This window comes from Cetorhinus maximus, chromosome 3 (genome assembly GCF_964194155.1).
Source record: "Cetorhinus maximus chromosome 3, sCetMax3.hap1.1, whole genome shotgun sequence".
Lineage (NCBI taxonomy): Eukaryota > Metazoa > Chordata > Chondrichthyes > Lamniformes > Cetorhinidae > Cetorhinus > Cetorhinus maximus.
Window position 1 is genome coordinate 57,067,121 of NC_135881.1, and position 26,520 is coordinate 57,093,640.

The window sequence follows — 26,520 nt, forward strand, 5'->3', positions numbered from 1 at the left end:
AGAGGCTGCTGCAGGAAAAACACCTACCGGAGTCCCAAGATCGTGGGGTGGCCCAGGCCACTGGTAAGTAATGTGGAAGGGTGGGTTTGCGGGATGGGGCTCACAGGGAGAGGGGTGTAGGAGCGTCGACAATCAGCTCAGCTGCCGTGTACATTGCATGGTGACAGGCCCACTTGCAGCTGGGTGAATACCAGCAACATCAGGATGAGGCCGTTTAGTGGCCGTTAATTGACCACTTAAGGGCCTTAGTAGGTGGCAGGATTGGGAAGGTTGACCATGGGCCTTCCTGCCCAGAACTTAATTCTGGTGGAGGCAGAAAGATGGTGGGGTTCCAGTATGCCAACATCCCATCTAATTATGTGTTCTTCCCACCTTCAAGCTCACCACCAGAAGATTCTTCTCCCTGTTCGTATGAACGATGTTGCTGAAGGGCAATATGTAGATGATTAATAGTAGGGGGCAAAGGGTAGATCTTTGGGCAACACCGAGAGATAATGGTATGGGAGCAGGAAGAGAAGCTACTGCAAGTGATTCTCTGACTATGATTAGATAGACTAGAACAGAACCAGTTGAAAACAGTCCCACCCAGTTGGATGACAAAGGAGAGCCTTTGGAGAAAGATGGCATGGTCAAATGTATCAAAGACTGCAGGCAGGTCAAGGAGAACGATGGGGGGCAAGTTTACCTTTGTCACTCTCTTAGAACTGCACTGAAATTTCAATACAGTTTATATGCTCAAGTCCTGGGGTGGAGATTAAGCTCATTCCCTTCTGATACCTACTGAGCCAAGTTGAAAATTAAAGAGGTTTGAGTGCTCTTCCCTGGGCCACACCACTATCCAGATCCAATCAATCTAAACAAAAAAACATCCATTTATCCTCAGTCTTTCCTTTCTATCCTTCTGACAATGCAGCAACTATTCCTTGTAATATGTGCAGCTTAATCTTTGGAGACATCTCTTATTCATTCAGCTTGTAACATTATTTTGTTTTACGATTTCAGTGTGTGGCAGCACCTTGATGGACTCAAATGGTGGGAACTTCACTTCTCCTGGTTTTGATGGTGTATCAAATTACGCAAACAATCTTAATTGTGAATGGGTCATTCAGAATTCCCGCAGCACAAATTCTTCCATTTATATCCAGTTCACCAGTTTTCACCTAGAACACCATCCAGTTTGCCAGAATGATTACATCGAGTTTCGATTTGGTGAGCAAACATTGTCTGTAGATGGATGCATTAACTGACAATAAATAAGCAAATTTGTTTTACAGTTAAATGAGGGTAATGCAGTTGATGTTGTGTAGTTGGACTTTCAAAAGGTTAAGTGCCACATAATAGACTTGTCAGTAAAATTGAAGCCCATGAGTTTAAAGTGACAGTGACTGCGTGGATTTGAAATTGGATAGGGGACAGAAAGTAACGAGTAGCAGCAAGCATTTGTTTCCCAGGAGTGAATTAGGATCACGCCCCTTTTAATGACCTGGACATACAAGGCACAATTTTGAAAATTTGCAGGTGATCCAAAACTTGGAAATGTAGTAAACAATGAGGAGGATAGTAACAGACCCTAGGAGGACATAGTCAGATGAAATGGACAGACACACGGTGGGCGAAATGTAATGCCTAGAGTGTGAAGTAATACATTTTGGAAGGAAGAATGAGGAAAGGCTGTATCACCTAAAATGACACACTTTAAAGGGGATACAGGAACAGAAAAACCTGGCAGTGTAAGTATGTATATCACTGAAGCTGGCAGGACAAATTGAGAAGGCTGTTAAAAAAAAACTATATGGGATTCTTGGCTTTACACATAGACACATAGGGCTAGATATTGTCAGGGTGGCATTGGCACCAACAGTGGGCAGGAAAGCTCAGGGCAACCCTGCCTTGGCTCTATGGGAGAGACACACCAGGATTTTCGGCCCATTTTAAAATCAGCCTCAAAGAGCTAACAGCCAATTGGAGGGCCGACATCTCTTCAGTCTCAGCAATGCCACTGGGAGCAGTGGCCACTGCTAGGACTGCACCCAGCCAAAAGATGTAGTAATTGGTGCCACCATCACAGCAAGCTAAGTGTGGTTGGGGATTGCAGAGCACAGGCAGGCTACAGTGAGAGTGGAGGACATTGGTGACTGGTGAGGGCAGGGAGGCAGTTATTGCCGGAGGGATGACAACTGCCACGGGACGAACCCCTGTTTAGGCTACAGAGTACCCAATTAGGACAGCACCCCAATCCCCCCACCCTCCCTGCCCCCCTCAGGAAGGGCACAAGGCAGTTTCCCCATGTGGCAAGGGCTCACCTGCTATTGGTAAAATGCCAGTAGCAATGGGAAGAGGCTGTTAATTGGCTCTTGACCCCACCATCTTTGCTAACTATCAACCCCCCCACCCTTCCTCTCCAAAGCCTTTGAACGTAGGTTTTCTGTAACTCCATTTTGAACCCCTCCAATCAAGTTTTCGCCTCTGCCACAGTACCGTAAAGGCTCTTATCAGAGTCAAAAATGGCAGCCAAAGTCACTGTGACAATTGGCCTATGGAGAGGGGGGCCATCATCCACCTTCTTTGCTGCTGGCAGAATGCTATGGCAGCAAGATGACAATGGGCAATTCACCTTGACAGGCACTCCACCCCACCTCTCTCTCATTAATTTTTGCCCCGTGCCTCCTATCCAGCTCCAGCAGGCCCCATAAAGTTCATCCCATTGAGTGCAAAAGCAAGAAACGTATGCTGAACTTTTATGCAACACCGGTTAGATTGCAACTGAAGATTTGTGTCCAAATTTGAGTCCTACACATTAGGAGGGATGACAAAGCTTTAGAGAGGTTGCCGAATGGATTTACCAAAATGGTACCAGGGATAAGAGACTTCAGTAATGTGAAGGGACTGGATAAGCTGGGGTTGTTCTCCTTAGAGCAGAGAAAGTTAAGAGGAGTAGTGATGGAGGTATTCAAAATCATGAATAGTTTTGATAGAATGAATAAGGAGAAATGATTTCCAGTGGCAGAAGGGTCAGTAACCAGAGGACACAGATTTGAGGCATCAGAGAGAATATAAGGAAAGGATTGAAAAATTGTCAATGGAATGACTGCGAAGGAGGATTCCTTTGTAAAAGAACCATTTGCTTTCCTAATTGCTTGCTGTGCCTGCATGTTAATTTTCTGTAATTCATGGACAAGGACACCCAGGTCCCTCTACTGCTTACTCAACCCTATTCTCACTAAACAGCTGACCACCCGCTTCCCCTCCTGGTCTCCATAATAACCAATATTGTTCACTGCTGTCACCCTTCAGGTACTGTCTGTCTCTCCTTTAAATCTATTGGCCTTACCCCTCTCTACAAAAAAACCCCTTGACTCCATCATCCTTGCAAACCATCAACCCCATCCCATTTTCCTCTCCAAAGCCCTTGAACACCAGTTTTCCAGAACGGCATTTTGAACCCCTCCAATCAGGTTTCTGTCCTCGCCACAGTACTGTAACGGCTCTTATCAAAGCCAATAATGGCATCCAATGTGACTGTGGCAAAAGTAAACTTTCTCTCCTCATACTTCTTAATCTGTCTGCAGCCTTTGACACAATTGATCACACCATCCTCCTCCAATGTTCCTCCACTGTCATCCAGCTGGGTGGGACTGACTGCTCTCACTTGGTTCTATTATTATCTATCTAACTATAGCCAGAGTAACTCTTGCAATGGACTGTCTTCCTCCTTCTGCACCATTACCTTTAGTGACCCCTAAGGATCAATCCTTGATCCCCTCTCTCATCTGCATGCTGCCCATCAGCACCATCATACCAAAGCACAATGATGGTTTCCACATGTACACTGATGGCACCCAGCTCTACCTCACCACATTCTCTCACTCCTTCACTGTTGCTAAATTATCAGACTGCTTATATGACATCCAGAGCAGAAATTTCCTCTAATTAAATATTGGGAAGACTGAAGCCATCATTTTCAGTTCCCATTCCAAACTCCATTCCCTAGCTGCAGACTCCATTCCTCTCCCTGGCAACTAAGCCAGTCTGTTTGCAATCTTACCATCTTAGTTGACCCCGAGATGGGCTTCCGGTCACATCTTCGCGCCATCAGTAACACTGCCTATTTCCACCTCTGTAACATTACCCAACTTCATCCGTGCCTGAGCTTATCTGCTACTGAAACCCTCACTCATGCTTTTGTTACCTCTGCACTTGACTATTCCAACACACCCCTGGCTGTGGTCTCCCACATTCTACCATCTGTTGTCACCCAAAACTTTGCTAATTGTGTCTTAACTCACACCAAATGCAGATCTCCTATCAACCTTCAACTCATTGACTTACATTGGATCCTGATCAAGCAACATCTTGATTTTAAAATTCTCATATTTTTTAAGTCCCTTCATGGTATCACCACTCCCTATTTCTGTAATATCCTTGAGCCCCACAATCCTCCGAGATATTTGTGCTCATCTAATTCTATCCTCTTGAACATCTCTGATTTTAATTGTTTCACCATTGATGGCCATGTCTTCAGCTGCCTGGGCCCTTGCCTCTGGCATTTCCTCCCTACACCTCTCTGAACCTCTATCTTGCTCTGTTCCTTTAAGACACTCCTTAAAATCTATCTCTTTGACCAAGCCTTTGGTCATCAGCCCTTTTGTGGCTCAGTACCATATCTCATTTTATAATGCTCCTATGAAGTGCCTTGGGACATTTTATTGTGTTAAAAGAGCTGTATAGATATAATTTGTTGTTATTATTGTTGCTTTTGTATCTTTCCTATCAAAGTGGATAACTTCACACTTTGCCACATTGTATTCCATCTGCCTTGTTCTTGCCCATTCACCCAGCCTGTTCATATCCCTCCATAACCCCTTTGCATCCTCCTCAATCTTTCTTTCCCATCTAACAATGAATCATCAGCAAACTTGGATAAGTTACGTTCAGTCCTTTCATCTAAGCCATTGATATAGATTGTAAATAGCTGAGGCCCATGTATTTATCCTTACAGTACCCCGCTGGTAATATAGCCTGCCAACCCAAAAATGTCCTGCTTATTTCCACTGCCTGTTTTCTGTCCTTTAACCAATCCTCAGTCTATGGTAATATTTTACTCCCAATCCCATGAGTCCTAACTTTCTGTAATAACCTGTTGTGTGAAACCTTATCGAATGCTTTTTCAAAATCCAAATGCACTGCATGCAGTTCTTTCCCCTTATCACTTCTACTAGTAACAACCTTAAAAATCTTTGAACAGTTTTGTCAAAAGTCTTTTTTTAATAACTTGTGTTGACTCTGCTTAACCATCATTTATTTTCTAAGTGCCCTGTTACCACATCCCTAATAATAGATTCTAGCATTTTGCCTACTATTAATGTTAGGCTAACTGCCCTATAGTTTCTTGGTTTCATTCTTCGTCTTTTCTTAAATAGCTTGTTGCTTGCAGGTCTGGATGATCTAGTAGGTCATCCTTCTTGGAATTGGATAAGACTGTGAGGGCGAAGGGAAGCCACACAGAACAGGGCAAGTTGCAAGAAGAGGGAGAAAGAAGAGGGTTAGAAGGGATTTCAGCAGGAGGGCGTATCTGCAGAGGATATTTAGCGAGCATTTTTCTTACTTGAACTTCAGCAATGGTCTATGCTTCAGACATCTGCACTTCCAAGATGCGGTGACTGAAATGTGCCAACTGCTATAGCCACAACTTCAACCTCAAAGCAGTGCACTGTATCACCTATGGCTGTCAAGGTGAGTGTAGCTCTAAAGTTGTATGCATCTGGCTCCTTCCAGCATTTGCCCCAGATATAGCACCGTCTCACAGCGTCAACACAATCCTTCTTGTAAAAAAGAAGCAGGTGAAGCGAACACAAGTGTTTAATAAAAGCAAAATACTGCAGATGCTGGAAATCTGAAATAAAAACAGAAAATGCTGGAAAAACTCAGTAGCTCTGAAGAAGGTCATATGGACTCAAAACATTAACTCTGTTTCTCTCTCCACAGATACTGCCAGGCCTGCTGAGTTTTTCCAGCATTTTCTGTTTGTATTTTAGAACACAAGTGTTTGCTTAGACTGCAGGTCATGGTGCAGAGTGCCATGGATTGCATGCACATGATCTTATTTGTGGTTCATGTCAACACTGCACTGAAAGGGATTTCATTCCCTCAATGTACAGCTGGTTATGAATGACAAGCAGTGTATCTTGAAGGTGAATGTCTGTTATCCTAACAGCAGTCATAATTGCTTCATCCTGCAGCAGTCTTCTGTGCTAGCTGTATTTAAACCACCATGGATGGTTGCTGGGTACTGAGGGTTATCCGCACCTGACATGGCTTATGACTCTGGCCCAGAATCTAAGCACCCATGCAGGCAGACAATAAGAAAGCCACTCTTCCACAAGAAATATTACAAAGCACATCATTGGCACCCTCAAACAACAATTCTGCTGCCTGCACCCCTCTGGAAGAACCCTGCATTACTCAAGATTTATGATTGTATGCTGCAAGCTGCTCAAACTTGCCATTACGATTGCCAATATCAGTCAGACAGAAAGCTGAGGTAGAGGAAGAGGGAGTGGAGGAACAGGAAAAGGCTGAAGACCTACAATTGAGAAGACTGCAGATGACCATGGCGGTCGAACTTTAGCACCATTTCAACCAAGGCTTTGGTAGTCTGAGTTGGCTGATTTGTAATACAAAGGCACTAATTATTGGCAGGGGTCGGGGTGGGGCATGAATGCTGTTGTCCTGAGAGATTACAGTAGGTTTGTAGTCCATGCAGCCACAGCCACTCTCCCAGGATATCATCTCAGCAATTCTAGTAATCTTTTGGAGGACAGATTGTTGGATTGTTTTGATGTCCTGGAAGCTCTTTTCAGCATGATTGTGACAGTCTAAGATTGCATGACAGCAGTCTCATTTTCCACTGCAGCACTAAGACATTGGGTGAAATCATTCCTGATTTGCACTAAGTGCAGTAGAGGGCAGGAAAAAGGATGTTTTACCCACTGGCCACAATGGCGGCTTATCGCACCATATTGTCCCATTCCTGGCGCGCCCTGCTCCATTTATTATCCATTCACGTGGAACATGCCGGTTCGCTGGCAGGTGGGCTTGGGTTTCCCCGCCACGTCGTGACCTGGCGCTCCCTCGTTCCAGGCGCCTTATTCAATATGCACCAAAGCGAATGCCTACTTCATGTCTTCAGACCAAGACTGCTCCAGGCGACAGTTGGCCCTGAAAGCAAAGAAGATTAGGGACGCCACTCTGGGGCACCTGCTGGATGCAGTGGAAGGCCCCACTCTGGCTGCAGGAGGTCCACCAGAGTCACTAATCTGGCCTGGGAGGTGTGGCAGTGACGGTCAGCACCACTGGAGCACAGAGGAGGTCAGCCTTCCAGTGCAGGAAGGGGATGAATGCTCTCTTCTGTTCTTCCAGGGTAAGTCAACCCCCACATCACTCTCAACTCACACATTCCCAAACTCATCACACATCCACAGGGATCTCACTCCTCAAGGGGCAACAGCAATAACTCTCACGCGATCCATCAGACTCATATGCTCTCGAGCTCGTGTCCTCATACCGTCCATGGCTCCGCTCACCACACAAACATTCCACACAGTGCCATGCATCCTGCTCACACTCTCTCCATCTGTTTGATGCAGAAGAAGCTGGCTCACAACAGCAGGGAGAGGTCACAGACCCGAGCTTGAGTGGCCCACATTTTGAGGAACACACCATCGTGCTGACTGGTGAGGATGTGGACCATGCTTGCGGTGATGGTGAGGTCAGCAGCGGACACCCACATGAGGATCCTGCACCACATCATCCCTCTCTAAATGCAGCTGTGAGTGCTCTCTGTCCTGCTTTAGACTCTGCTGCTATGCATTAATTATCTTTACTTTGGTTCACAGGGAGCTCTGCCGAGCGACTGACACCCTCAGCCAGCCAGTCCCTCAGCTCCATCCAGATTCTCATCTCTAGACAGGAGAACGCCTCCTCCATTGAAGAGCTGGAAATAAGCAGCCTGGAAGACCCATCACATCACTTACCCACACCCTCCACCGGTGCAGAGACACCAACCTCAGTGGGACCTAGATCTACAGCAGGCTTGGGTTCACAATCTGGTGGTCACCGCACATACACATGTCCGCAGCAGGAGGAGATAGGTTCAGCCAAGCTCCCCGGCACTTGGAGGACTTCTGGGGCAGAGGCATCTGTGAGGTCCAAGTCAGATGACGAGCCTCTGGATTCAGCCTTCCAACTCATCATGGAGAGTCAGCATTAGGTGGTGGAACATCACGCAGAGTTGTTGGAAGCCCTCAATAGAGTGGCACACAAAATGAAGGGGTGTGTCCACCTGCCCTCTGATGAAGTGGTACTCACATGCACGCGCATGGAGGATGGCGGACGCCATGGAGACCTTGGTCCAGCAGAATGAGTAGATGCCCCCAGACCTGCACTCCATTGTGGTAGCCATGGGCGAGTTCCTGCAGTGGCAACGCAAGAGGGAAATGGGGCACCTCAGCGTCACTCCAGGTGCTTCTTCCTCTCAAGGAGTGAGGCCGGTGCCCTCAAGCACCCAAAGGGAGGAGGAGCAGCAGCTGGACACCCCTGGGTCATCCACTCAGGAATCTCAGAGGCTTTCTTCTCCCTCTGAGTCCCCTTTGCCTGTGACCCCCTCAAACTCATCCTCTGTCACCACAGAGGGAGCAGCTGGCCCACAGGAGGACAGCCAAAGCAAGCCGGGGCCCTCAAGGCCTCGGATTTCCAGAGGACGCCAAAGTTATCAGAGGCAACAGGGCCAACCATTGCACAGGTTGTCTCTACCCCTCCTGCGGATGTCAGGGTAGCACCTAGAAGTGGTAGACCTAGAAAAGTTAAGAATTTCTGATCACAAGTGGTTGCACGGGTGAACACATTTTGTCACTCTATAATTTGAAAATATATTCACTTTACTGAATACTGTGTAAAGGTACCTTTCAGCTTCATGTACAGGCTTCGCGAGACTCCCCCCCTGCATCTGGTCCCACTAGTTCAGCTGCATGCAGCCGAACCACAAGTGATTCTGGAGGGAGAAGTGTGTGTGTGGCAGGGCCTTTCGGAGCCTCGTGCAAGCACTCTCCCACACACGTGGAGGCTTCCTCCATCACACTCATCTCAATGTCCTGAACATTTTCAATGCTTCCTGTCTATCCATGCTATCCTTGACTCCTGCTCATTTGTGCCTAGTGACTCATGTGTAGATCCTTCCTCTAATCGAATTTTAAAACATGCGCAGTGTCACTATCTGAGCTGGTGGCTGTGACTGTGACTGAAAGTTGGATAGAATAAGTGGAGCCCACTGGAGCGGGCAAGATGGCGGATGTGCCTGGAGAATTACGCTTAAGGCTGCATTTCTGACTCCCAGTGGCGGGAAAACAGTCTCGCATTAAGTGACTGGCAGGAAGGGGCTGACATGGCAAAGTTGTGGGATGTAAATTAGACTCATTAATTAGCCACTTAAATCGATTATTCCTGAGCCCATCAGGATTTAATGGCTGCTCAGGAATTAAACGAGAGTCGCAAGGGTCTCCTGGGCCTCCAGTAACCTACCAAGCAAACCCTATCAGGTTTTCCAGCAGCCTACCAGGGGTTGCCTCGTTCATGAACAATCAGTGCCCGATCAAGGGACCCGGCATTGGTAAGGAGATCATCTGCTGAAACCCACCCTCCTGCCCTTACTTCCAACCTCCCTTCCACGCCTGGCAGCAACCCTCCCTGTGACCCTCATTCTGCCCCACTTACCTCTCTCCAGGGATCCAGTGATGATCCCTAGTGAAGGCCCCAGTGTGTTACTGGCAGTGGCCACCATTTACGATGGCACTGCGACAGCTGTCAGTCTCTAATTGGTTGGTAGCTTTCATTGGTGGGATTTCTGCCCTACTGAGGACTTCGTTAGGCCTATGGAGGCCCGATGCTCTCCAGGGAAGTTCCTGATTACCTGGTAATTGTGTTGGGCCTCCCAGAGAAAAGCAATCTGAGTTCCCACCACCTCTCCAACCAGTGGGCGGGACCACATCGTCAATACTAAATTCCTCCAGAAGTTATTATCTTCATTGTATTCCTGTTCCTCTATCACTGCTTGGGAAAGTTGCCGTTCTTGGTATCCAAAGTGAAAAAAGGGATAACGTTTGGATTGTGGTTAAGAGGAGAACAGAAAGTAGGAAATGCATGCTTACACCCTCTGCAGCTTAGCAGAAGAGATTGAGGGATGAGGGAGAAGTGGGCTGAGGGAAGGAGGAATAGATATGAAGATACCCTCATTATCAATTGTTTCAGCCCCACTGATGGCCAAGGCTTCAACAATGCCCCTTTGCAGGTTGACCAGTACTGGCTCCTTCATGGAGTTAAAACATGTAGGTTTGCTTGATCCGCTGTAGCTCCTGTTATTTGCCACTTTGCTCTGGAAGAAAGAGAGAGCGGTATCAATGAATGTTCTACAATGTGCTTGGATATTGTAGCTGTCATGGGCGAATAACTGCCAGAGCTGTGAGATGTGGGTGTGAGACGAACTGTCTAAGGGTCATGTAAAGCATCTGAATGGTATGGTTGAGTCCTGATTGGTAGAGATCGTTGCTAGATGGGGTGTGGTGAATTGAATAATAGATGAGGCTAGTGACATAGTTGGCAGGATATGACATTTGATAAGCTCTCTGATCTTGACAATCGATGTGAAATCATCAAACTTCTTCCTGCATAGCCTTCAGGTTCTTGCAGTTACACTCCTGGCATTGACCCACCATTATCTTTCCCCACTGCCTCCTGAGCTTGTCTCTGGAGGGTCTTCTGCACCGCTGAGGGAGTACGACTCTTCTTTATTCCATCACTTTCACCAAGACTTCCAGTACAGTGTCTGAAAACGTTCGAGTATGAACTTTACCATGGTCAGCCATTGCTGGAACTTTCACAAAACAGTTTCGAAAACACTGTCACCATTCCAACAGCCACAGTGCACTTCCCTTTAAAAGTTGCAGGCTGCCTTTAAGTAGCTAACGCTAGACACTTGCATGATCACACCCCTGCTGATGTATACAGCTAATGAACAACACATGGAGCACTGCGTGCAGCAATCGCTTTAGGTAACTTGCAGCACAATTGTGACATGCTGCATACATCACAGTCAACAGGCATGGGTTAATCATTCATTGTGATCCCCCTGCCTGTTTTGGCATCTTATCCAATTTATCCCCCTTAGACTTCGCATTTCCTTTAATCTAACTTTAACTTCAATGATAAGAACAATGACTAATATGTGTGCTATATTGCTGCAGGTGCAGATGAGTTAAAGTTACACTTTCATGTGAAATTCTTCCAACCATTGTGTTAAAAATCATTTTAAATAAACATGTTAATAGCCTGATTGCGATGGTGGAATGAGGAACATCATAAAGATATTTTAAAGCATTCATATGCTCCTATTTTGATGTATAATTTCATCCAATGGTGGCCAGATTGATACACACACCAATACCATCTGCAGTTTCTCTATAATTGTATGTATATTTGAGTAATTTGTTTTCGCTAATGGGAGTCTTATTGAATAAAGTGGCACATGTGCATGAGGAACTGTTATTCTAAAAAGCATTACACAATGAGGTAATTTTATTACATATCAGTGTATAGTAGAAAATTGTTCCCATGTCTAATTTACAAAACAACAATATTAGTAAAACAGTTACACAGATTTCAATACCATCTGTCCACTATCCTATAGACTTATGTAAAGTACCCTTAACTTTTCTTTCCCTTCCTTCATCCCACAGGCGATCCTAATGGTGATCTAATGGCCAGGCTGTGTGGACCGTCTGCTCCTACTATACCACTGGTGATACCTTCCCCCCAACTCTGGGTGCACTTCTTATCTGGTCCATTAGTGGAAGATATTGGTTTCTTTGCCAAATACGTTTTTACAGGTCAGTATTTTTAATTCAGACTAGTTGCCCATTAATGGTATTTCCACACCTTAAAAAATATAATTAAAGCCAGAATATTACACAGAATTATATTGTTGAAAGAAAACTTATGACATTTGTATAAAGTTCTTTTCTCCACTATTTTAACGAGCCATAAGCCATTTAAAGTAATTGATTTACGGTGTGTTAAAATATTGAGTAGACAAACTTGACATAGAAGAAATAAATACAATGATACTGCACTACTTAGCTTTCAAATTTTAATCCTTAAATAGATTTTCCGTCATTACATAAAACCAAGAGTTCTCTTTAAGAGAACTTTTTCATTAATCTTCAATAAATGGGTTTTCCTTCCAGTATATTCTGTCAGAGTTCCTAATTATTATGTAATGTGTAACTTAAAAATCAGAGACTATTGTTTGTGACAGATAAGATAAAATTGTGAATGAGAGTTCTCTATTAAAATCACTAGTGTACGTACAATAAACTGAATTCTGCCACTGTTGTGTATTAAAGGATCATTTCAGTTGCATAAAAGATAAATGCTGGCCCAGCCAGCGAAGCCCTCATCCTGTGAATGATTAAAAAAAAAGATAAATTCAATGGTTCAACATTCCTAGTGAGGAACAACATTTGAATGGAACATAGTAACACTGATTTTTTTGATCTGCATCCACACTGAGCATTGTGCCCCCTCACCCTCCACCAATGTGAGGACAGAATTCTTATATAGGTTCCCATAAGAACATGTACACACATTGCGCTTGTTTCAGCTGAATAAAGTAAGTGACAGCCATTCGCTGGTTCATTCCCCAGGGCAACATCTTGACCAATCAGTCAAGCTGCCTGGTTTAAATTTCAAACAATGCTCAGAAGTTAACTGTCAGTCACCATCAGCTGGTGCATTCTCCACAGTAACGCCTATACCAATCAGATCCCACTTGCCAACCAATCAACACTCTCTTTTCATATAGTATAAATATGTTCTTTCCCCTGACATCGGTACAGTAAAATCCCACCGTTCTTGACTTCCTCTTCTGCGAATTCCCTTTTCTGCACAAAAGTTTTTGTACACCAGTTCACCCATTATGGTCTCAAATTCACTTATCTGCAATTTTAAAAAATAGAAGCCATCATTAGAAAATGCTGAGAAAAGAAAAACCGCCTGAATAAAGTTTAAAAAAGGGAAGGTGTCCATGATGTATTTCCTATAGGCAGCTTCTTCCACCACTCCCCATCCCAATGGCCCCAGCAACAAGAACTCCCCATGGCCCCAGCAACAAGAATTCCCCATGGCCCCGACAACAAGAATTCCCTGTGGCCCCAACAACAAGAATTCCCCGTGGCCCCAGCAACAAGAATTCCCCGTGGCCCCAGCAATAAGAACTCCCCGTGGCCCCGACAACAAGAATTCCCTGTGGCTCCAGCAACAAGAACTCCCTGTGGTCCCAGCAACAAGAACTCCCTGTGGCCCTGGCAACAAGAACTCCCCGTGGCCCCAACAACAAGAATTCCCTGTGGCCCCAGCAACAAGAACTCCCTGTGGCCCCAGCAACAAGAACTCCCTGTGGCCCCGGCAACAAGAACTCCCCATGGCTCCGGCAACAAGACTCCCCATGGCTCCGGCAACAAGAACTCCCCAAGGCCCTGACAACAAGAACTCCCTGTGGCCCTGGCAACAAGAACTCCCCATGGCCCCGACAACAAGAACTCCCCATGGCCCCGATCGAGTTCACCTTCACTCTCAAATAAAGTGTCAAAAGTGTGACAAATTTTACATTTTTCTTGTTTTTTTAAACAATTTCTCTTTAAATTTATTAAAAACATTGTTTTTTCTTGCCTTTGATCCTTTCTACATGGAAAATTTTAGGATGGCTGGAACTATCTAATTGACTCCCATTGTAAAGTATGCTCGTTGTTTGCGATTTCACCATTTGAGAAGTTTTGCGGGAATGTAACCCTCGCAAATGGCAGGACTTTACTGTATTTTCTTACGAATTGTCCTAATGAGTGCAAGGCAAAAAGCTTTGATAAGAAAATCTCTTTTTTCAGCAGTACTCAAGTTCTGTACCACCAAATGACGAATTCCCATATCAGAACAACTTCCCGCTACATGTGTCCATGACTAATAGAATCACAAGATATAACTTTTCTCATTCCTTTTAATTGCATAATATTTAAATTGTTATACATGCATAATCTTTTTAGCTAGGTTTTAAAAAAAATTGCGAGGAGCACTAAATACAGATATCCCACTGCTAAAGTTCATCTGGAGCTCGCAGCACAACCTAGGTCATGGCATCACCCAGACCTCGCCCCAAGTTTTTAAGCTTCCTATGTCCGAGACTCCTGTCTTTCCGGTGGTGCGCATCCACCAAGATGGGAGGCTGGGACCCTACTACATTAAGATTGTGTCCTGTCCCAGCAGCCGTTGTTGCTCCTTTAACATTATTTTTGTCCTATGTCTAAGGGCTTTCTTCTTACAGGTGCGACATGCTGCAATTCCCCACGCCAACGCTAACACTAGCTGCACTGCGACGAGTATATGAGAGATTATCCTTATCCAGGGGTGTATATCTATATTCAGCCCCCAGTCCCACACTTGCTCCCACCACGTCGGATTTCTCAATTGCTCTTCCATATCATTGACTAGCCTTTTAAATACCGCCTGTAACACGTGATACTGTTTCATCACCTTTCATAAGTTACCTTTAATCTTTGTCAGACTTTCGGGAAGGTGGGGAATTGGGGCCTGCTTAGGTTCCTTATACTGTTCCAGGGTATCGTGGAGTGTGTTGGAGGCGTTGACTGAGACCTGACCCCTTTGTTGGATGTATACCATTTGCATGTGTCCGATAGTAACTGGGAGCCGGGACTTAAAGCAGAAGTTGGGGGTGGTGATGTTGCAATGTAGTCTCCCGTACGTGTATGACTGTTCAGTAGTTGTCACACAGCATTCCCCCTTTCCCTTGTATTGTGAGCGTGTGTGATGGCTTTCTCTGTGGGTAATTTTGAACATACAACCCTCCGTTTGGTTGTACCTGCATTCATCCAACCCCCCCCACCCCGTTCTGACTGGATAGGGGCAAATCCTGCACCCGCTCAGTATGCCCTCATTCTTGTGTATGGCATGCATGTCTATGGGGTAGTACCAGCGGGAGTCATCGTCTCGAATTAACCCAATGTTGGTACTGAGGGTGCAGGCCCGTGTCTGCTGTGGCTGAGGGGATTGCCGATACCATGCCTATCACGTTCATTTGGTTTGTGGTGCACTTCTGAATCACTGGATACACCCTGGTCATTCCTTTCAATGTAGAGGCATCGATGACACCTGGGTTCTTGGCCATCCCCCGCAACCGGGTACTGTTGATCCAGCCCGGTACCTCCCCCCTTTGGATCTGGACCAGATTGTATCTTAATTACCCGATCATCTACTGGCCATAAGAGTGGCACAGCTGATTTTTTTTTTGGGTGCTGTCCTCTTGTCGTTCCTCCCTTTCTATTAATTGGTTGGTGGTTTTAGCATGGGTCTCTATAACGTGTACGTTTTCCAATAGAGATGCCACACTCTTGCCCCCTAGGGCTGCTGCCGGTTCTCCGCCCCTCGCTGCTCTTATGAGCAGCTGCCTCTTGATCCCTTTAAGATTTGTGACCTCGGAGTTGATTCCTTGAATGTCAAGAGAGTTTACCAGGGAATTCCTTGTGTTCACCCCTGTCAAGTACAATGTTAACTAACCCTCTCTTCTGGCGGTGGAAAGCAGCATGTCCCCTGAATCTAGTGGCATCGGCCGCCTGATTAATCACTGCCTTACTCAGTAATTTGTATGGTTTTCGTAGGGGCACTTGGTTACTGCAATACTCAGGCAGTTGTATACCTGCCAGGTTCACAATTACCGATACAATTTCATGTTTAACATTATCATACAATTGTTCACTGTCCATATACAGTACCAGTCCATTCTGTGGCCCAGGGGTCATGCCTGGGCAAGATAGTCTCTGTGCTGTCGTTGTGTCCTGTGATAGCGGGGTGGTGTTAGTCCGGGGGCCCGCCATTGTAGTCAACTCTGCGTGTTTGGGCCTCAAGTTCCAATGCCAGGTATCTGTCAATCCCAAGCCCTCCTCCCCAGGACAGTGACCCCAGTTGTTATTGTGAAGGTAAATTGCGAAAAATCTCTCACACATTATATCTGGACCTGTGCCCCCTTCGCACATGTTCAGGGTCCATCCGAACCATCGCTGATCTGGAAGCATGTTGGGCCCTCATTTTTCCATCGGAATTCCGTTCCCATATCCGAGCTCTGCCCTAGACTCTCTCCATCGCTCATTCCAATGGACAGTTGCATAAGCCCGGAGCCACACTTAAAGAGCATTGACCTTTCCATTGTGACATTCATATCTCCTTTCACACAGTATCCGTCGCTGACATTCTTGTAGTATAAGCCCATACCGGCCACTGCTTCACGGTTTATGTTCTGTATGCCGGTGGCTGCAATAGCCAGGGCCCTGGCAATGATTATCAACACCCAGCTTTTTTCCATCTTGGCATGGAGGTTATTCGGTTATTGTTATTTCTGCAATGAAGCATACTGCTGGTGATCACCAGGTGTTAGGTCGTATATAAGAGGCAGCTTTCTCCTTTTCACCCCTCCTTGTGCACAGCCCACAGTGACCCTCCCTGTAGTTGAGGATTCCCCCTTTGTCTTTTGGATGGCCAGTTCTCCAGATCGGGAATGAATCCTAACACAATATGGACTGCTCGTTGCCCGTTTTCCCCCCACTGCCCGGTAATTCAGTCTTTCTTACTTACATCATACCTTTTCAGTTGCGACCAGTGTTTCCACCTATCTTTTCCCTTCATATCGACGCAGGCACATGAATCGCTGGTCAAAATAATTTTGTACGGTCCAGTCCATTCTGGGGCAAAGCCAGGTTGGTTAGGGGTGATTTGAACAAACACTATGTCTCCGACCTCAGCCGATGGTGACTGGGGTCCGTCCCCCTTTCGTCCTCTCTTCTAAATCCCTGATAGCCTGTTGGTCCTTCGCTTCCTGTTGTAATTCCTATTACTGTCCATCTGTCCATCCTATTGCTTAATATAGTTTTTAATTTTATCTCTGACGGGTCCCATATCCTCGCTTCCAGTGGCTATGCCCTCTGGCAAGCACATAGCCCTCCCGGTCATCAACTCATAAAGGGGTTTATCTTAAATCCAGCATTTTTCAGTGCCCTTAAGACTATCAGGAGAGCTCCGATGTGGCCCCTTTCTGATTCTGATGCTATTAGGATATCATCTACATATTGTAAGATTGTACTGTTGTAAGACTCTACGTCGCACTGACTCAGCTTCTCACTCGTGACCCGATGGAAGATGTTCAGGCTGCTGTGGAATCCCTGTGGGAGCCTTGCCCAGGTATACTGTCTTCCTCCCACTGTGAAAGCGAATTTATCTTGGGATTCCTGGTCCAGTGGGAGCGACCAAAATCTATTGGTTACATCTAGAACTGTAAATATTTTATGTTTGGGTTTTTACAATGAAAGCACACCTCGGGTTTAGGGATGGCTGTCGCGGTGGCCACCATTTCAGTGGGGTCTGTAACCTCCACTGCCGACACCTTTATCTTAGTTTTCCCCATGTGGTTATCTACCTCGGTGGCCCATCTTTCTAGCTCATCACGTGTTCTTGTCTACTAGCCCGGTGTCTAGGATTGCCTGGTGGGCCAGGCTAAGGCCATCCTTGTACAATTGCATGAACTGTGCATCGTCTCGGTTCGGTGCAGCACCTACACCCCCGTAGTTATAATATGCCTCAAACGTCCGATTGCCATATTCATGGGCACCCTCGCCCTTTTCTTGTTTTACTCCAGTCACTATATTTCAATTAACTGGGGCTTGCCCTAAGACTTGTGCTATTTCTGCTCTAAGGGATTGGAAATCGGCTTGCTGCTGTGTCTGGTCTGCCTGGTTGTCCGGGCACCAGGGGCACATACTCTAGCTTAATTGGGACCAGGGGATGTAGGGGTGGTGATTCCCAGCCCGCTTCCCATTGTTCCTCATATCCTGCTGTCTGTTCCACCAGCCCGTTCCAATCTACATTATCTGCGTATTGTGGAGCTACTGGTGGCTGTGTTAAAGCTGGCGAAGCTGACATGAGATTTTTTGCCTGTATTTTTTGCTCTTCATTTTGGGATTTGTGGCCAACATTCTATCTACTTTCTTACTTAACTCTATGTGTTGTCTTAACATTAGGATCCATGCTTTATCATCTTTGTCTTTTTTCTGATTATCCCACTGTTTTCTCTGATCAGTGGGTGAGTCAAATGGGTTCCAATTGTTCTTTATAATTTGCCTATCAATTTCTTATTTTGTCAGCTAAATGCTGTGTCAGGGATCCCTCTGGTCCCCACTCGATTTTGTCACTACTGGCCATCTCTGGGTAAGACGGTCGGGGTACAGTTGTCGTCAGTGGTACAGTTCTTACCTGGGTCCTTTCTGATCGAGCTTGTTACTTGCGATTAATACCGGATGTAATTATAACAATCTATAATACATGTGTTTCTACCCCACCCTTACCACCCCTTGAACTATTGCCTGGAGCCTCGGTTTCGGATACGCAGGGCGCCTGACACTTCCTGGGTCCGGACGGAGTCAGATTTAGTATGAATAAAAGTGTACTCACGCTGTGACTCGTCCCAGTTCCCCGTCGGTGTCTTGCGTCCTTTGTACCCTGCTCACAGCGCCAGTTGAAAGGTCCGAGGAATATTCTCGCACAAAATTTCAACACTCGGAGTCCAGATACAATATTCAAGTGGTTCCTTTATTACGCATGCGGGGAGTAAACGCTGGGCAGTCCAGTCGCTTCTCCACTGAGGTTCAAATGAGCACCGTTTATATATTTTTTACTATCAGTTACAACTTAATGGTATTAGTTACACAAAGGCCACAGCACAATGACCCCCCAGTGGGCTGATAATTGTGTACTTGTACAGTAATTGCAGTGCAGTGATTAAGCATTGTCTTTTGAAGATAGCAAAGAATGTATGTTTGTCCTATACAAACGGTTAACGGGAGCTGACTGGATGTGGCTCAAGGCTATCAGACGGTGTTAAATGGCATTCCCCATTTCTTGATCGAGTCATCCTGTGTCCTCGCCCGTGTGTCTCCCATTTCCTAATTGCAAATTTGCAGCTAAGCCCTTTGTATAAGTTTTTAGCTTCCATGTAAGGCTGTGATTATCTGTGTATGCTTTGGTGCCCTAGCTGTTGGTCCTGGCTGGCACTTTAAAATAAATCCAAATTTTTCTGCATCTTCAGCTCGGGCCTTCGAGGTTTGTTTGCCTACCTTACTTTGGGCAACACTTGCGGTCACCAGCACCAGGCTTCACAGACAGCACCACATCATTGATAGTGGGGGCTCACGGGCAGGGTCTTTACCTATCAGACCAGCTGAAAGGCTGGGGTGGATTTTCAATGGCTGCAGCGCTAGGGCTTACTTGGGGAAAAAGTGGAAACAGTGGCCCCATGCAAGGGAAGAGGCTGCAGGGTGAGGGTTGTACTGGAGAAGGGGGGTATCCCAGGGTGTGTGTGTGGGGGCACAAGTTGATCTGTGCAAGTGGCCGCAAGACGTTGAAGGCTGAGGAGGCAGTCTCCAGAGGAGATGAGGCCACTGATCAGCACAGCCATCGTCTACCAAGTCGGAGTGGTGAGATTTCTGGACCTCCTGCAGCCAGAGTGGGGGTAGAAGACATCATGGCGGGCCTCCCCAGCATCCAAAAGGCACTCGAGGGGGCCACAGTTATCTTTCCTTTCGGGACCTTCTGTGCAGCAGTCCGGGGCTGGAAGCACTGAGGTGCGTACGTGGCTGCACTTTAAATATGGCACTCGGTGTGAGGAAGTGGCAAGGTGACAGTCTGGCAGGCAAATGAGAGCCCTCCCATCATTGAAATGACGTGTTTCCTGGGAAGGGATGATTAATGAGGCGGGATTGGGATGATACGGCATGAAAAGCCGCCATTGCGGCCAGTGGGTAAAACGTTCTCTTTCCCGCTCGCTACCGCACTTGGTGCAAATCTGTGACGTTTCGGCCCCTTGTTTCTTTGAACATTTTTGTTAATTGATGATATGGAAGGCCCAAAAGAGTCTTAAAAGAACTTTATAGAATCTTGAACTAAGCATTAATGCTTCTTAGCAAAACAATTGAACACTTTTTTGGTTCCAGCTGAGTTTACTCTGCTTAATTTGTAAAATAAGTTAATAGCACGGAATTATAGGCTGTTCTCCCCAAACTCTTCACGTTCCAGCTGCAGACACATTTTTACAGGGTTGATAAAATAGGGAGCGGATTGAGGAAGTCAATATTTAATCCTCAGAACCATTTCACATATTTCAATTGCTCTCTGTGGAAGCGTCTCCATGGAAAGGTGTTTAGAATATCTTTTTGTTTAGTAAGGGTGAGTGTTGTAGCATTTTTTTCACAATGACATTTTGTACGATGATCATGTCTTTTGACATGAGTTACAAAAGATTTATAGAATCGTAGAAATTTCAGTACAGAAGGAGGCCATTTGGCATATTGCACATGTTCAGTGCTAGCTCCCCCACCAGAATTATTTAATCCCATTTCCAGTTCTTCCTCCATATCCTTTAGTATTTTGTATTTATCGAATTTCCCTCTTAAATGTCATGGTTGTCTCGACTTCAATAGTCAGGCTTGATAAACCAATGTAGCAAAATAACCCAAAATATTTTCATCAAGGTTGTGGCCTTTCAATATGTATAATTTTTAATTAAGTTTCTCTCCTTTTTTAGAATGTGGTGGCATTCAGACTGGAGAAAATGGGTTAATTTCAAGCCCCAACTACCCATCACAATATAACCCTTTGACCCACTGCGCATGGAGGCTGGAGGCCCCAGAAGGACACACAATAACTGTGAGTCTATTTTTGAAAATGCATGGATAAGTAAGATATTATTCTTCATACAGTTGACCAGGAAAATATCAGTATTTTGTATGGCATGCTTCAGTGAAAAATATTATTGCATCATGTTTTTTACAGGTAGGCCTCCACAGGTAGTTCAGGCAAACTTTCAGAGGTGATAATAATTATTGAAAATGAAACTATTGTGAAGGCTATAAATTGCACTTATATTTAATTTATATTAAATATTTAATTAAATTATATAACTTACCCTGGCTTAGAATTAGTTTCAGTAATTCATAGCCACTGTTATCCACATATTTGTGTCACATGTAGCTGTGTCATGGCCTCAGTATATTTATATCAAATGAAAGCACAGGGCTGCATTTTAGTTTCCCCACCAGTGGGTTTGAAGGCAGGAGGGCGAGATCCAGGCCATGTGGGAAACCAGCAAATTTAACTAAGTGGGCTGGTGTTGGGCAAGGTGGGGGGACCTCCTTTGTGGATCCGTTATGCCTATCGGAGATGCCCCTTTTACCCTCCTGCCCAGACTCTCAAATCCAGCTCCACACTTCCTCACTCACCTCGCTGTGGACTGGTAGCCTGACCCCAGCAAAATCCCCCCACTAACCTTGGTGTCCAGCTTTAGCGACGATCTCCACTGATGCTGCCAATGTTCCAGCAGTCGCAACCGTTCCCTCTCAGCACTGCTGGGACTACAGATCTGCCAGCCATCCAATTGGCTGTAGCCCTCTAAGGCTTGAATTCAATTGCTGAGGTGCAGCCTTTACTATGGTGGGTGGGCTCGCCACCAGCTTTTTAGTCTGGTGGTCAGGGACCACTATGTCCCATAAAATCCAGCCCACAGTTATGTAACAGCAATGCTTGTTATTCTAATTTCCACCAAAAGTGGTTTAAAAAAATCAATATTGTAAGAATACCTACTATTCTAAGATGCTCTAGAGGTGATGCTGTAACCTGACTCAACCAGTCACAACAAGCACAAGTAAAAAGCATATCCTGGTAGATTTCCTCTTTGGGTGGTCACCTGAGGTGTGCTGCATATATGGGAAGGCTACTAGTCACATTTTCCCCCTAGCAATGCCAATGTGCCAAGGGCACACCAGACACAAGCCTACTCTAACATATGACACAAGAAAGTCTCCACAACTATCTCTTCCCACTGACCATAAGCAATGTCATTGAAGGTTCACTAGTACTGTATAATTTTTGCATTACCTGTATTTTTCTGTTCACAGTTGAACTTCGTTTACTTTGATTTAGAGCCGCATTCGACTTGTAGTTGGGACTCTGTTACAATCATGAATGGTGGGTCCTTCAGCTCACCAATCATAGGCCAATACTGTGGAACCACCTTGCCTGAGATGATTAAATCTGGCTCAAACAAATTGTTCATTATATTTAGCTCTAGCCACAGTGTGCAACATCATGGTTTCTATGCCACATGGATATCTGATTCGGCAGGTAAGAGAAAAAATGTTGGGAACCGTAGTTATCAGTTCTGAAATTTACCTAAAAATGTTTTCTAAATCTTTGTTAGTCCCATTCAGTTATCTAGCTTAATGAGACAGTGTTCTATTCTCTTTTCTTATTTGTTATTAATAAAATAGACACAAAAGACAATTGCAACAGCCCAACTGAATAAAATACAAGAAGGAAGTCCCAATGAACAAGGAACAATCCTTTCTCAGTTAACACTGAGACAAGTAAATCACCAGAACTGTTACAACACATTGTGCATACTTGGGCATTTGGACCAGCTCCCAGCTCAGCTTCGTTCCCAGCAAAATTATATTACAGTTCTGTTATCATTCATCCGCAACCTCATATTTTAAACATCAGAAGAGTATTTACCAAACTAAGCCATCCATTATTCAGCAATACACTATTCTCTTAAATTGAATACTTGCATTAATAACATCTTTCAGAAAAGTCTCAGAATCAGAATCACAGAAACTAACAGTGCAGAAGGAGGCCATTCGGCCCATCGTGTTTGCACCGGCTCTCCAAACGAGCATTCTGACCAAGTGCCATTGCCCTACCTTTTTCAACATTGTTTCTATTCAAATAATCATCTAATGCCGTCTTAAAGCCTCGATTGAACCAGCCTCCACCACACTTCCAGGCAGTACATTCCAGACCCGAATCACTCGTTGTGTAAGAAAGTTTTTTCATTTGCTTCTTTTGCTAATCACTTTTAATCTGTGCCCTCCCTTCTCGAGGCACTTTTAAGACAATTCGTAATATCTTGCAGATTTAACCTTGGAAATGCCCTACTACTGGAAAAGCACATTACAAGTGGTCTATATCCTCAATTAACTTTTGTATTTGAAACATAAGTTTGGTATTAGCTAACCCAATCAATGTAACCTCTTTGCATTAAACTTAAAAGCCAAAGAAATTTGACTGTATCATGATTGTTTTGCTATTACCTTTAAAAATGGCCCATTTATCCATCATGTAACATGGGCTATGTGTTTTTCCAATCTAATTATTATAAAATGGCATAAAATAAAGTTGCATAAAGATTGATTTCACTTAGTTGGTACAGTTCTTTAACTTCACCTTTTTTTAATCTGTGTAAACAATAAATGTTTTATGACAAATTCAAATCTTTCTCTGCAGGGATTGATGTTTATGAGATAGAGGAAACTGGTACCAATAAACCGAGTACAGCTTCCTGTTATTTTCCATTCTGGCATTCTTCCATTTAGGAAAATAAAACTGAATAGGAAAATAAAATGTCCTAAAAATATTGTCACATCTGCAGCACTGAGAAACTTGTTAGTGTTGGGCCGTCGGCAAAAATGGAGCCCTAATTGTCATAATCTCTAAACAAGTAATTCATACATGAGATATAAACTCCTGTGCTTATGTTTCATAGTGGTAATTTTCTGCATATATATTGCCCCCTCCAAATAAGAGTCTTTTTGATTTTGTGTTGAACGATTAGCTTTAATTACAGAAATTGCAGACTTCATTGTTTTTGGAATTTGAGCTTCAATTTCACCCCAACATTCACAAAGCAGACTGCCATTATTGCAATTTATTGTTTCTCTTTTCAAATTGGTGGTGTCCTATACTATGGACATGGGGTTTTCACCTAAGTTTTCAAACTAAGTCACTACTATGTTGACCATAATACCTACATTCCTTATTAGTTTAATCATTTTATCAGAACATTTTATTTGAACAATATTTGAGGATGCTTGCAAAAAATAGAGCAATGCTACACATTATTTCAAATGACCAACTTTATACTTAGACAATGTTACACGCCTATTTAACTCTTACTAAGAGGTTGCAATTTGAAATCTCTGCAATGTTTTCACATCTAGCCTGTCAAAAGTATGCACCTATTGCTTTGTCACCTGTTCTCTGGTGCTGCGATTGAAGCTCAGATGGCAGGAAATTATTATGGTTTGTTTGTTTCTTTGCTCAAAAAAATCTTCCAGATCTGCATTAATCAAAATGTTTTTGTTCTTAATGTAAAAAACAAAGTAGAGCTGCGCATAATTGCCGTTGTTTTTGCGAAATGTATACCTGGAAAGCTTTCAGAATTCAATTCTAGTCGGTTTTTTTTTTGTTTTGGAGAAGCAATGTTTAGAAATCAGTTTAGAACATGAGGAAAGGTACCAAGTAAAACAAATACATTTTTTGTTAACATTCATTGGTTATAGAGCCAATCTCTGTGTCTCTAACTGGCTAACTGTCTTTGACTTAAGATCTCTCAACTAAAAATAAATCTAATAGTCAAATACGCATTCGTGGAATGGAAAGGAGGAGACATATCTCCTGGGGAGTTAAATGAGGAAGGATGGGAGGAGGCTCGAGTGGAGCATAAACACCGGAAAAGATTGGCAGGGCCAACTCCCTCTTTCTGTATTGTATATTCCAAGTAATTCTACGTATATTCTTCCATTGGCATTAACATAAGAATATGAGAAATAGGAGCAGGAATAGGTCATTCGGCCCCTCGAACCTGCTTCAATCATGGCTGGTCTGATTGTGACTTCAACTCCACTTTCTTGCCTCCCCCCACATAACCCTTGACTCAAAAATCTGTCCAACTCAACCTTGAATATATTCAGTGACGCGGCCTTCACTGTTCTCTAGGGTAGAGAATTCCAAAGATTAATGACCCTCAGAGAAGAAATTTCTCCTCATATCCATTTTAAATGGGAGACCCCTTATTCTGAAACTGTTACCAGTTCTAGATTCCCCAACAAAGGGAAAAATCCTCTCAGCATCTAGCCTGTCAATCCCCTTTACAATCTTACATGTTTCAATAAGATTACCTCTCATTCGTCTAAACTCTAATGAGGATGTACCCAACCTGCTTAACCTTATCTCATAAGACAACTTCTTCATCCTAAGAATCAACTAGTGAGCCTTCTCTGAACTGCCTCCAATGCAAGTATATCACTCCTTCAATAAGGAGGCCAAAGCTGTACACTGTACTCCAGGTGTGATCTCACTAATACCCTGTTCAGTTGTAATGAGACTTCTTTACTTATATACCCCACCCCACTTACAATAAAGAATAATATTCCATTTGCCTCCCCAATTACTTGCTGTACCTAGAAGCTAATGTTTGTGATTCATGTACGAGGACACCCAGGTTCCTCTGTAGAGCAACATTCTATTACCTCTCTCTCTTTAAATAATATTCTGCTTTTTTATTCTTCCTACCAAAATGGATAACCTCACATTTTCCCACATGATGGGTGGGATTTTCCACACCCGCCCGCTGCTGCAATCTTCTTGTCCTTCCACAAGTCAATGGACTTCTGGCTGGAGCGCCACCTCACCTGCGGCAGGTCCTGCCCGCGACGAGGCTGGAAAATCCCAGCCGATGTCCCATCTGCTGAATGTGTCTGTGTGTGTGTGTGTGTTTATTGGGTGGTGGTAGTGGTGGTGGGCGTTGGCGGGAGGGTGGTGGTGCAGGTGGTGGTCAAGTGGTGCGAGCTGCAGTCGGGCCAACTGACCTAGGAGAAAGGTTGGAGGCAGCCAACCACAGGGACTGCTGGTTACTGAGCGCCGCTATTTAACAAGCTTGCCTCAGTGCTGTGGGACTTTGCCTCAGTTATAATGAGAAAAATAAGGCCCTCTAGCTCTCAAGCCACACACCCCATCACCTCCCACATAATCCCTATATCCCACATGCCTGCCCTGCCAAACCATGCCCCTCACTCACCCCTATGCCCCCTCATGCCTCCCCATGCCAAGGTATGCTTCAAAATCCATTCCCTATGGCCCCTCAGGCCCCCCAGGCCAACATATGCCTACCCACCCAACCCCATAGTCCCTCATGCACCCCGCCCCATGCCAAAGTATGCTCTCAGCCAAGAATGCATAATGAAGCTTGGTTGAGAGCCCAGAAATCCATTAGAGTGTAGAAAGAGCTGAGCCCCAGGGAAAACATTGATTTATTGACAGCTCTGACTCTCTGATTCTGTCAAGTTCACAATGTTTATTTACACACAATAAAGAGGTTTAAAGTCCTTGCAGTTTCAGCTATTAGTATGATAAAGGGTCTGGATAATTAACATTTTTATTGGCCTGTAGTAAAATGGAGTTTTTTTTTAAGAAAGTGGAAAGTTATCAACGAATGACCTTTTTTAAAGTTTTTGTTACACATCCTATGTC

The 26,520-nt window shown here is 44.6% G+C and overlaps 1 protein-coding gene across 1 annotated transcript in view; it reads left to right on the plus strand.

Moving 5' to 3' along the window:
* Window positions 1-26,520, plus strand: part of cubn (cubilin (intrinsic factor-cobalamin receptor)) — a 481,327-nt gene that overhangs the window by 304,862 nt on the left and 149,945 nt on the right. The window contains exons 47-50 of the mRNA XM_078535601.1: window positions 1,003-1,209; window positions 11,787-11,936; window positions 20,741-20,862; window positions 22,110-22,335. Of these exons, the coding sequence (XP_078391727.1) occupies window positions 1,003-1,209; window positions 11,787-11,936; window positions 20,741-20,862; window positions 22,110-22,335 (705 nt within the window). The remainder of the gene's footprint in view (window positions 1-1,002; window positions 1,210-11,786; window positions 11,937-20,740; window positions 20,863-22,109; window positions 22,336-26,520) is intronic.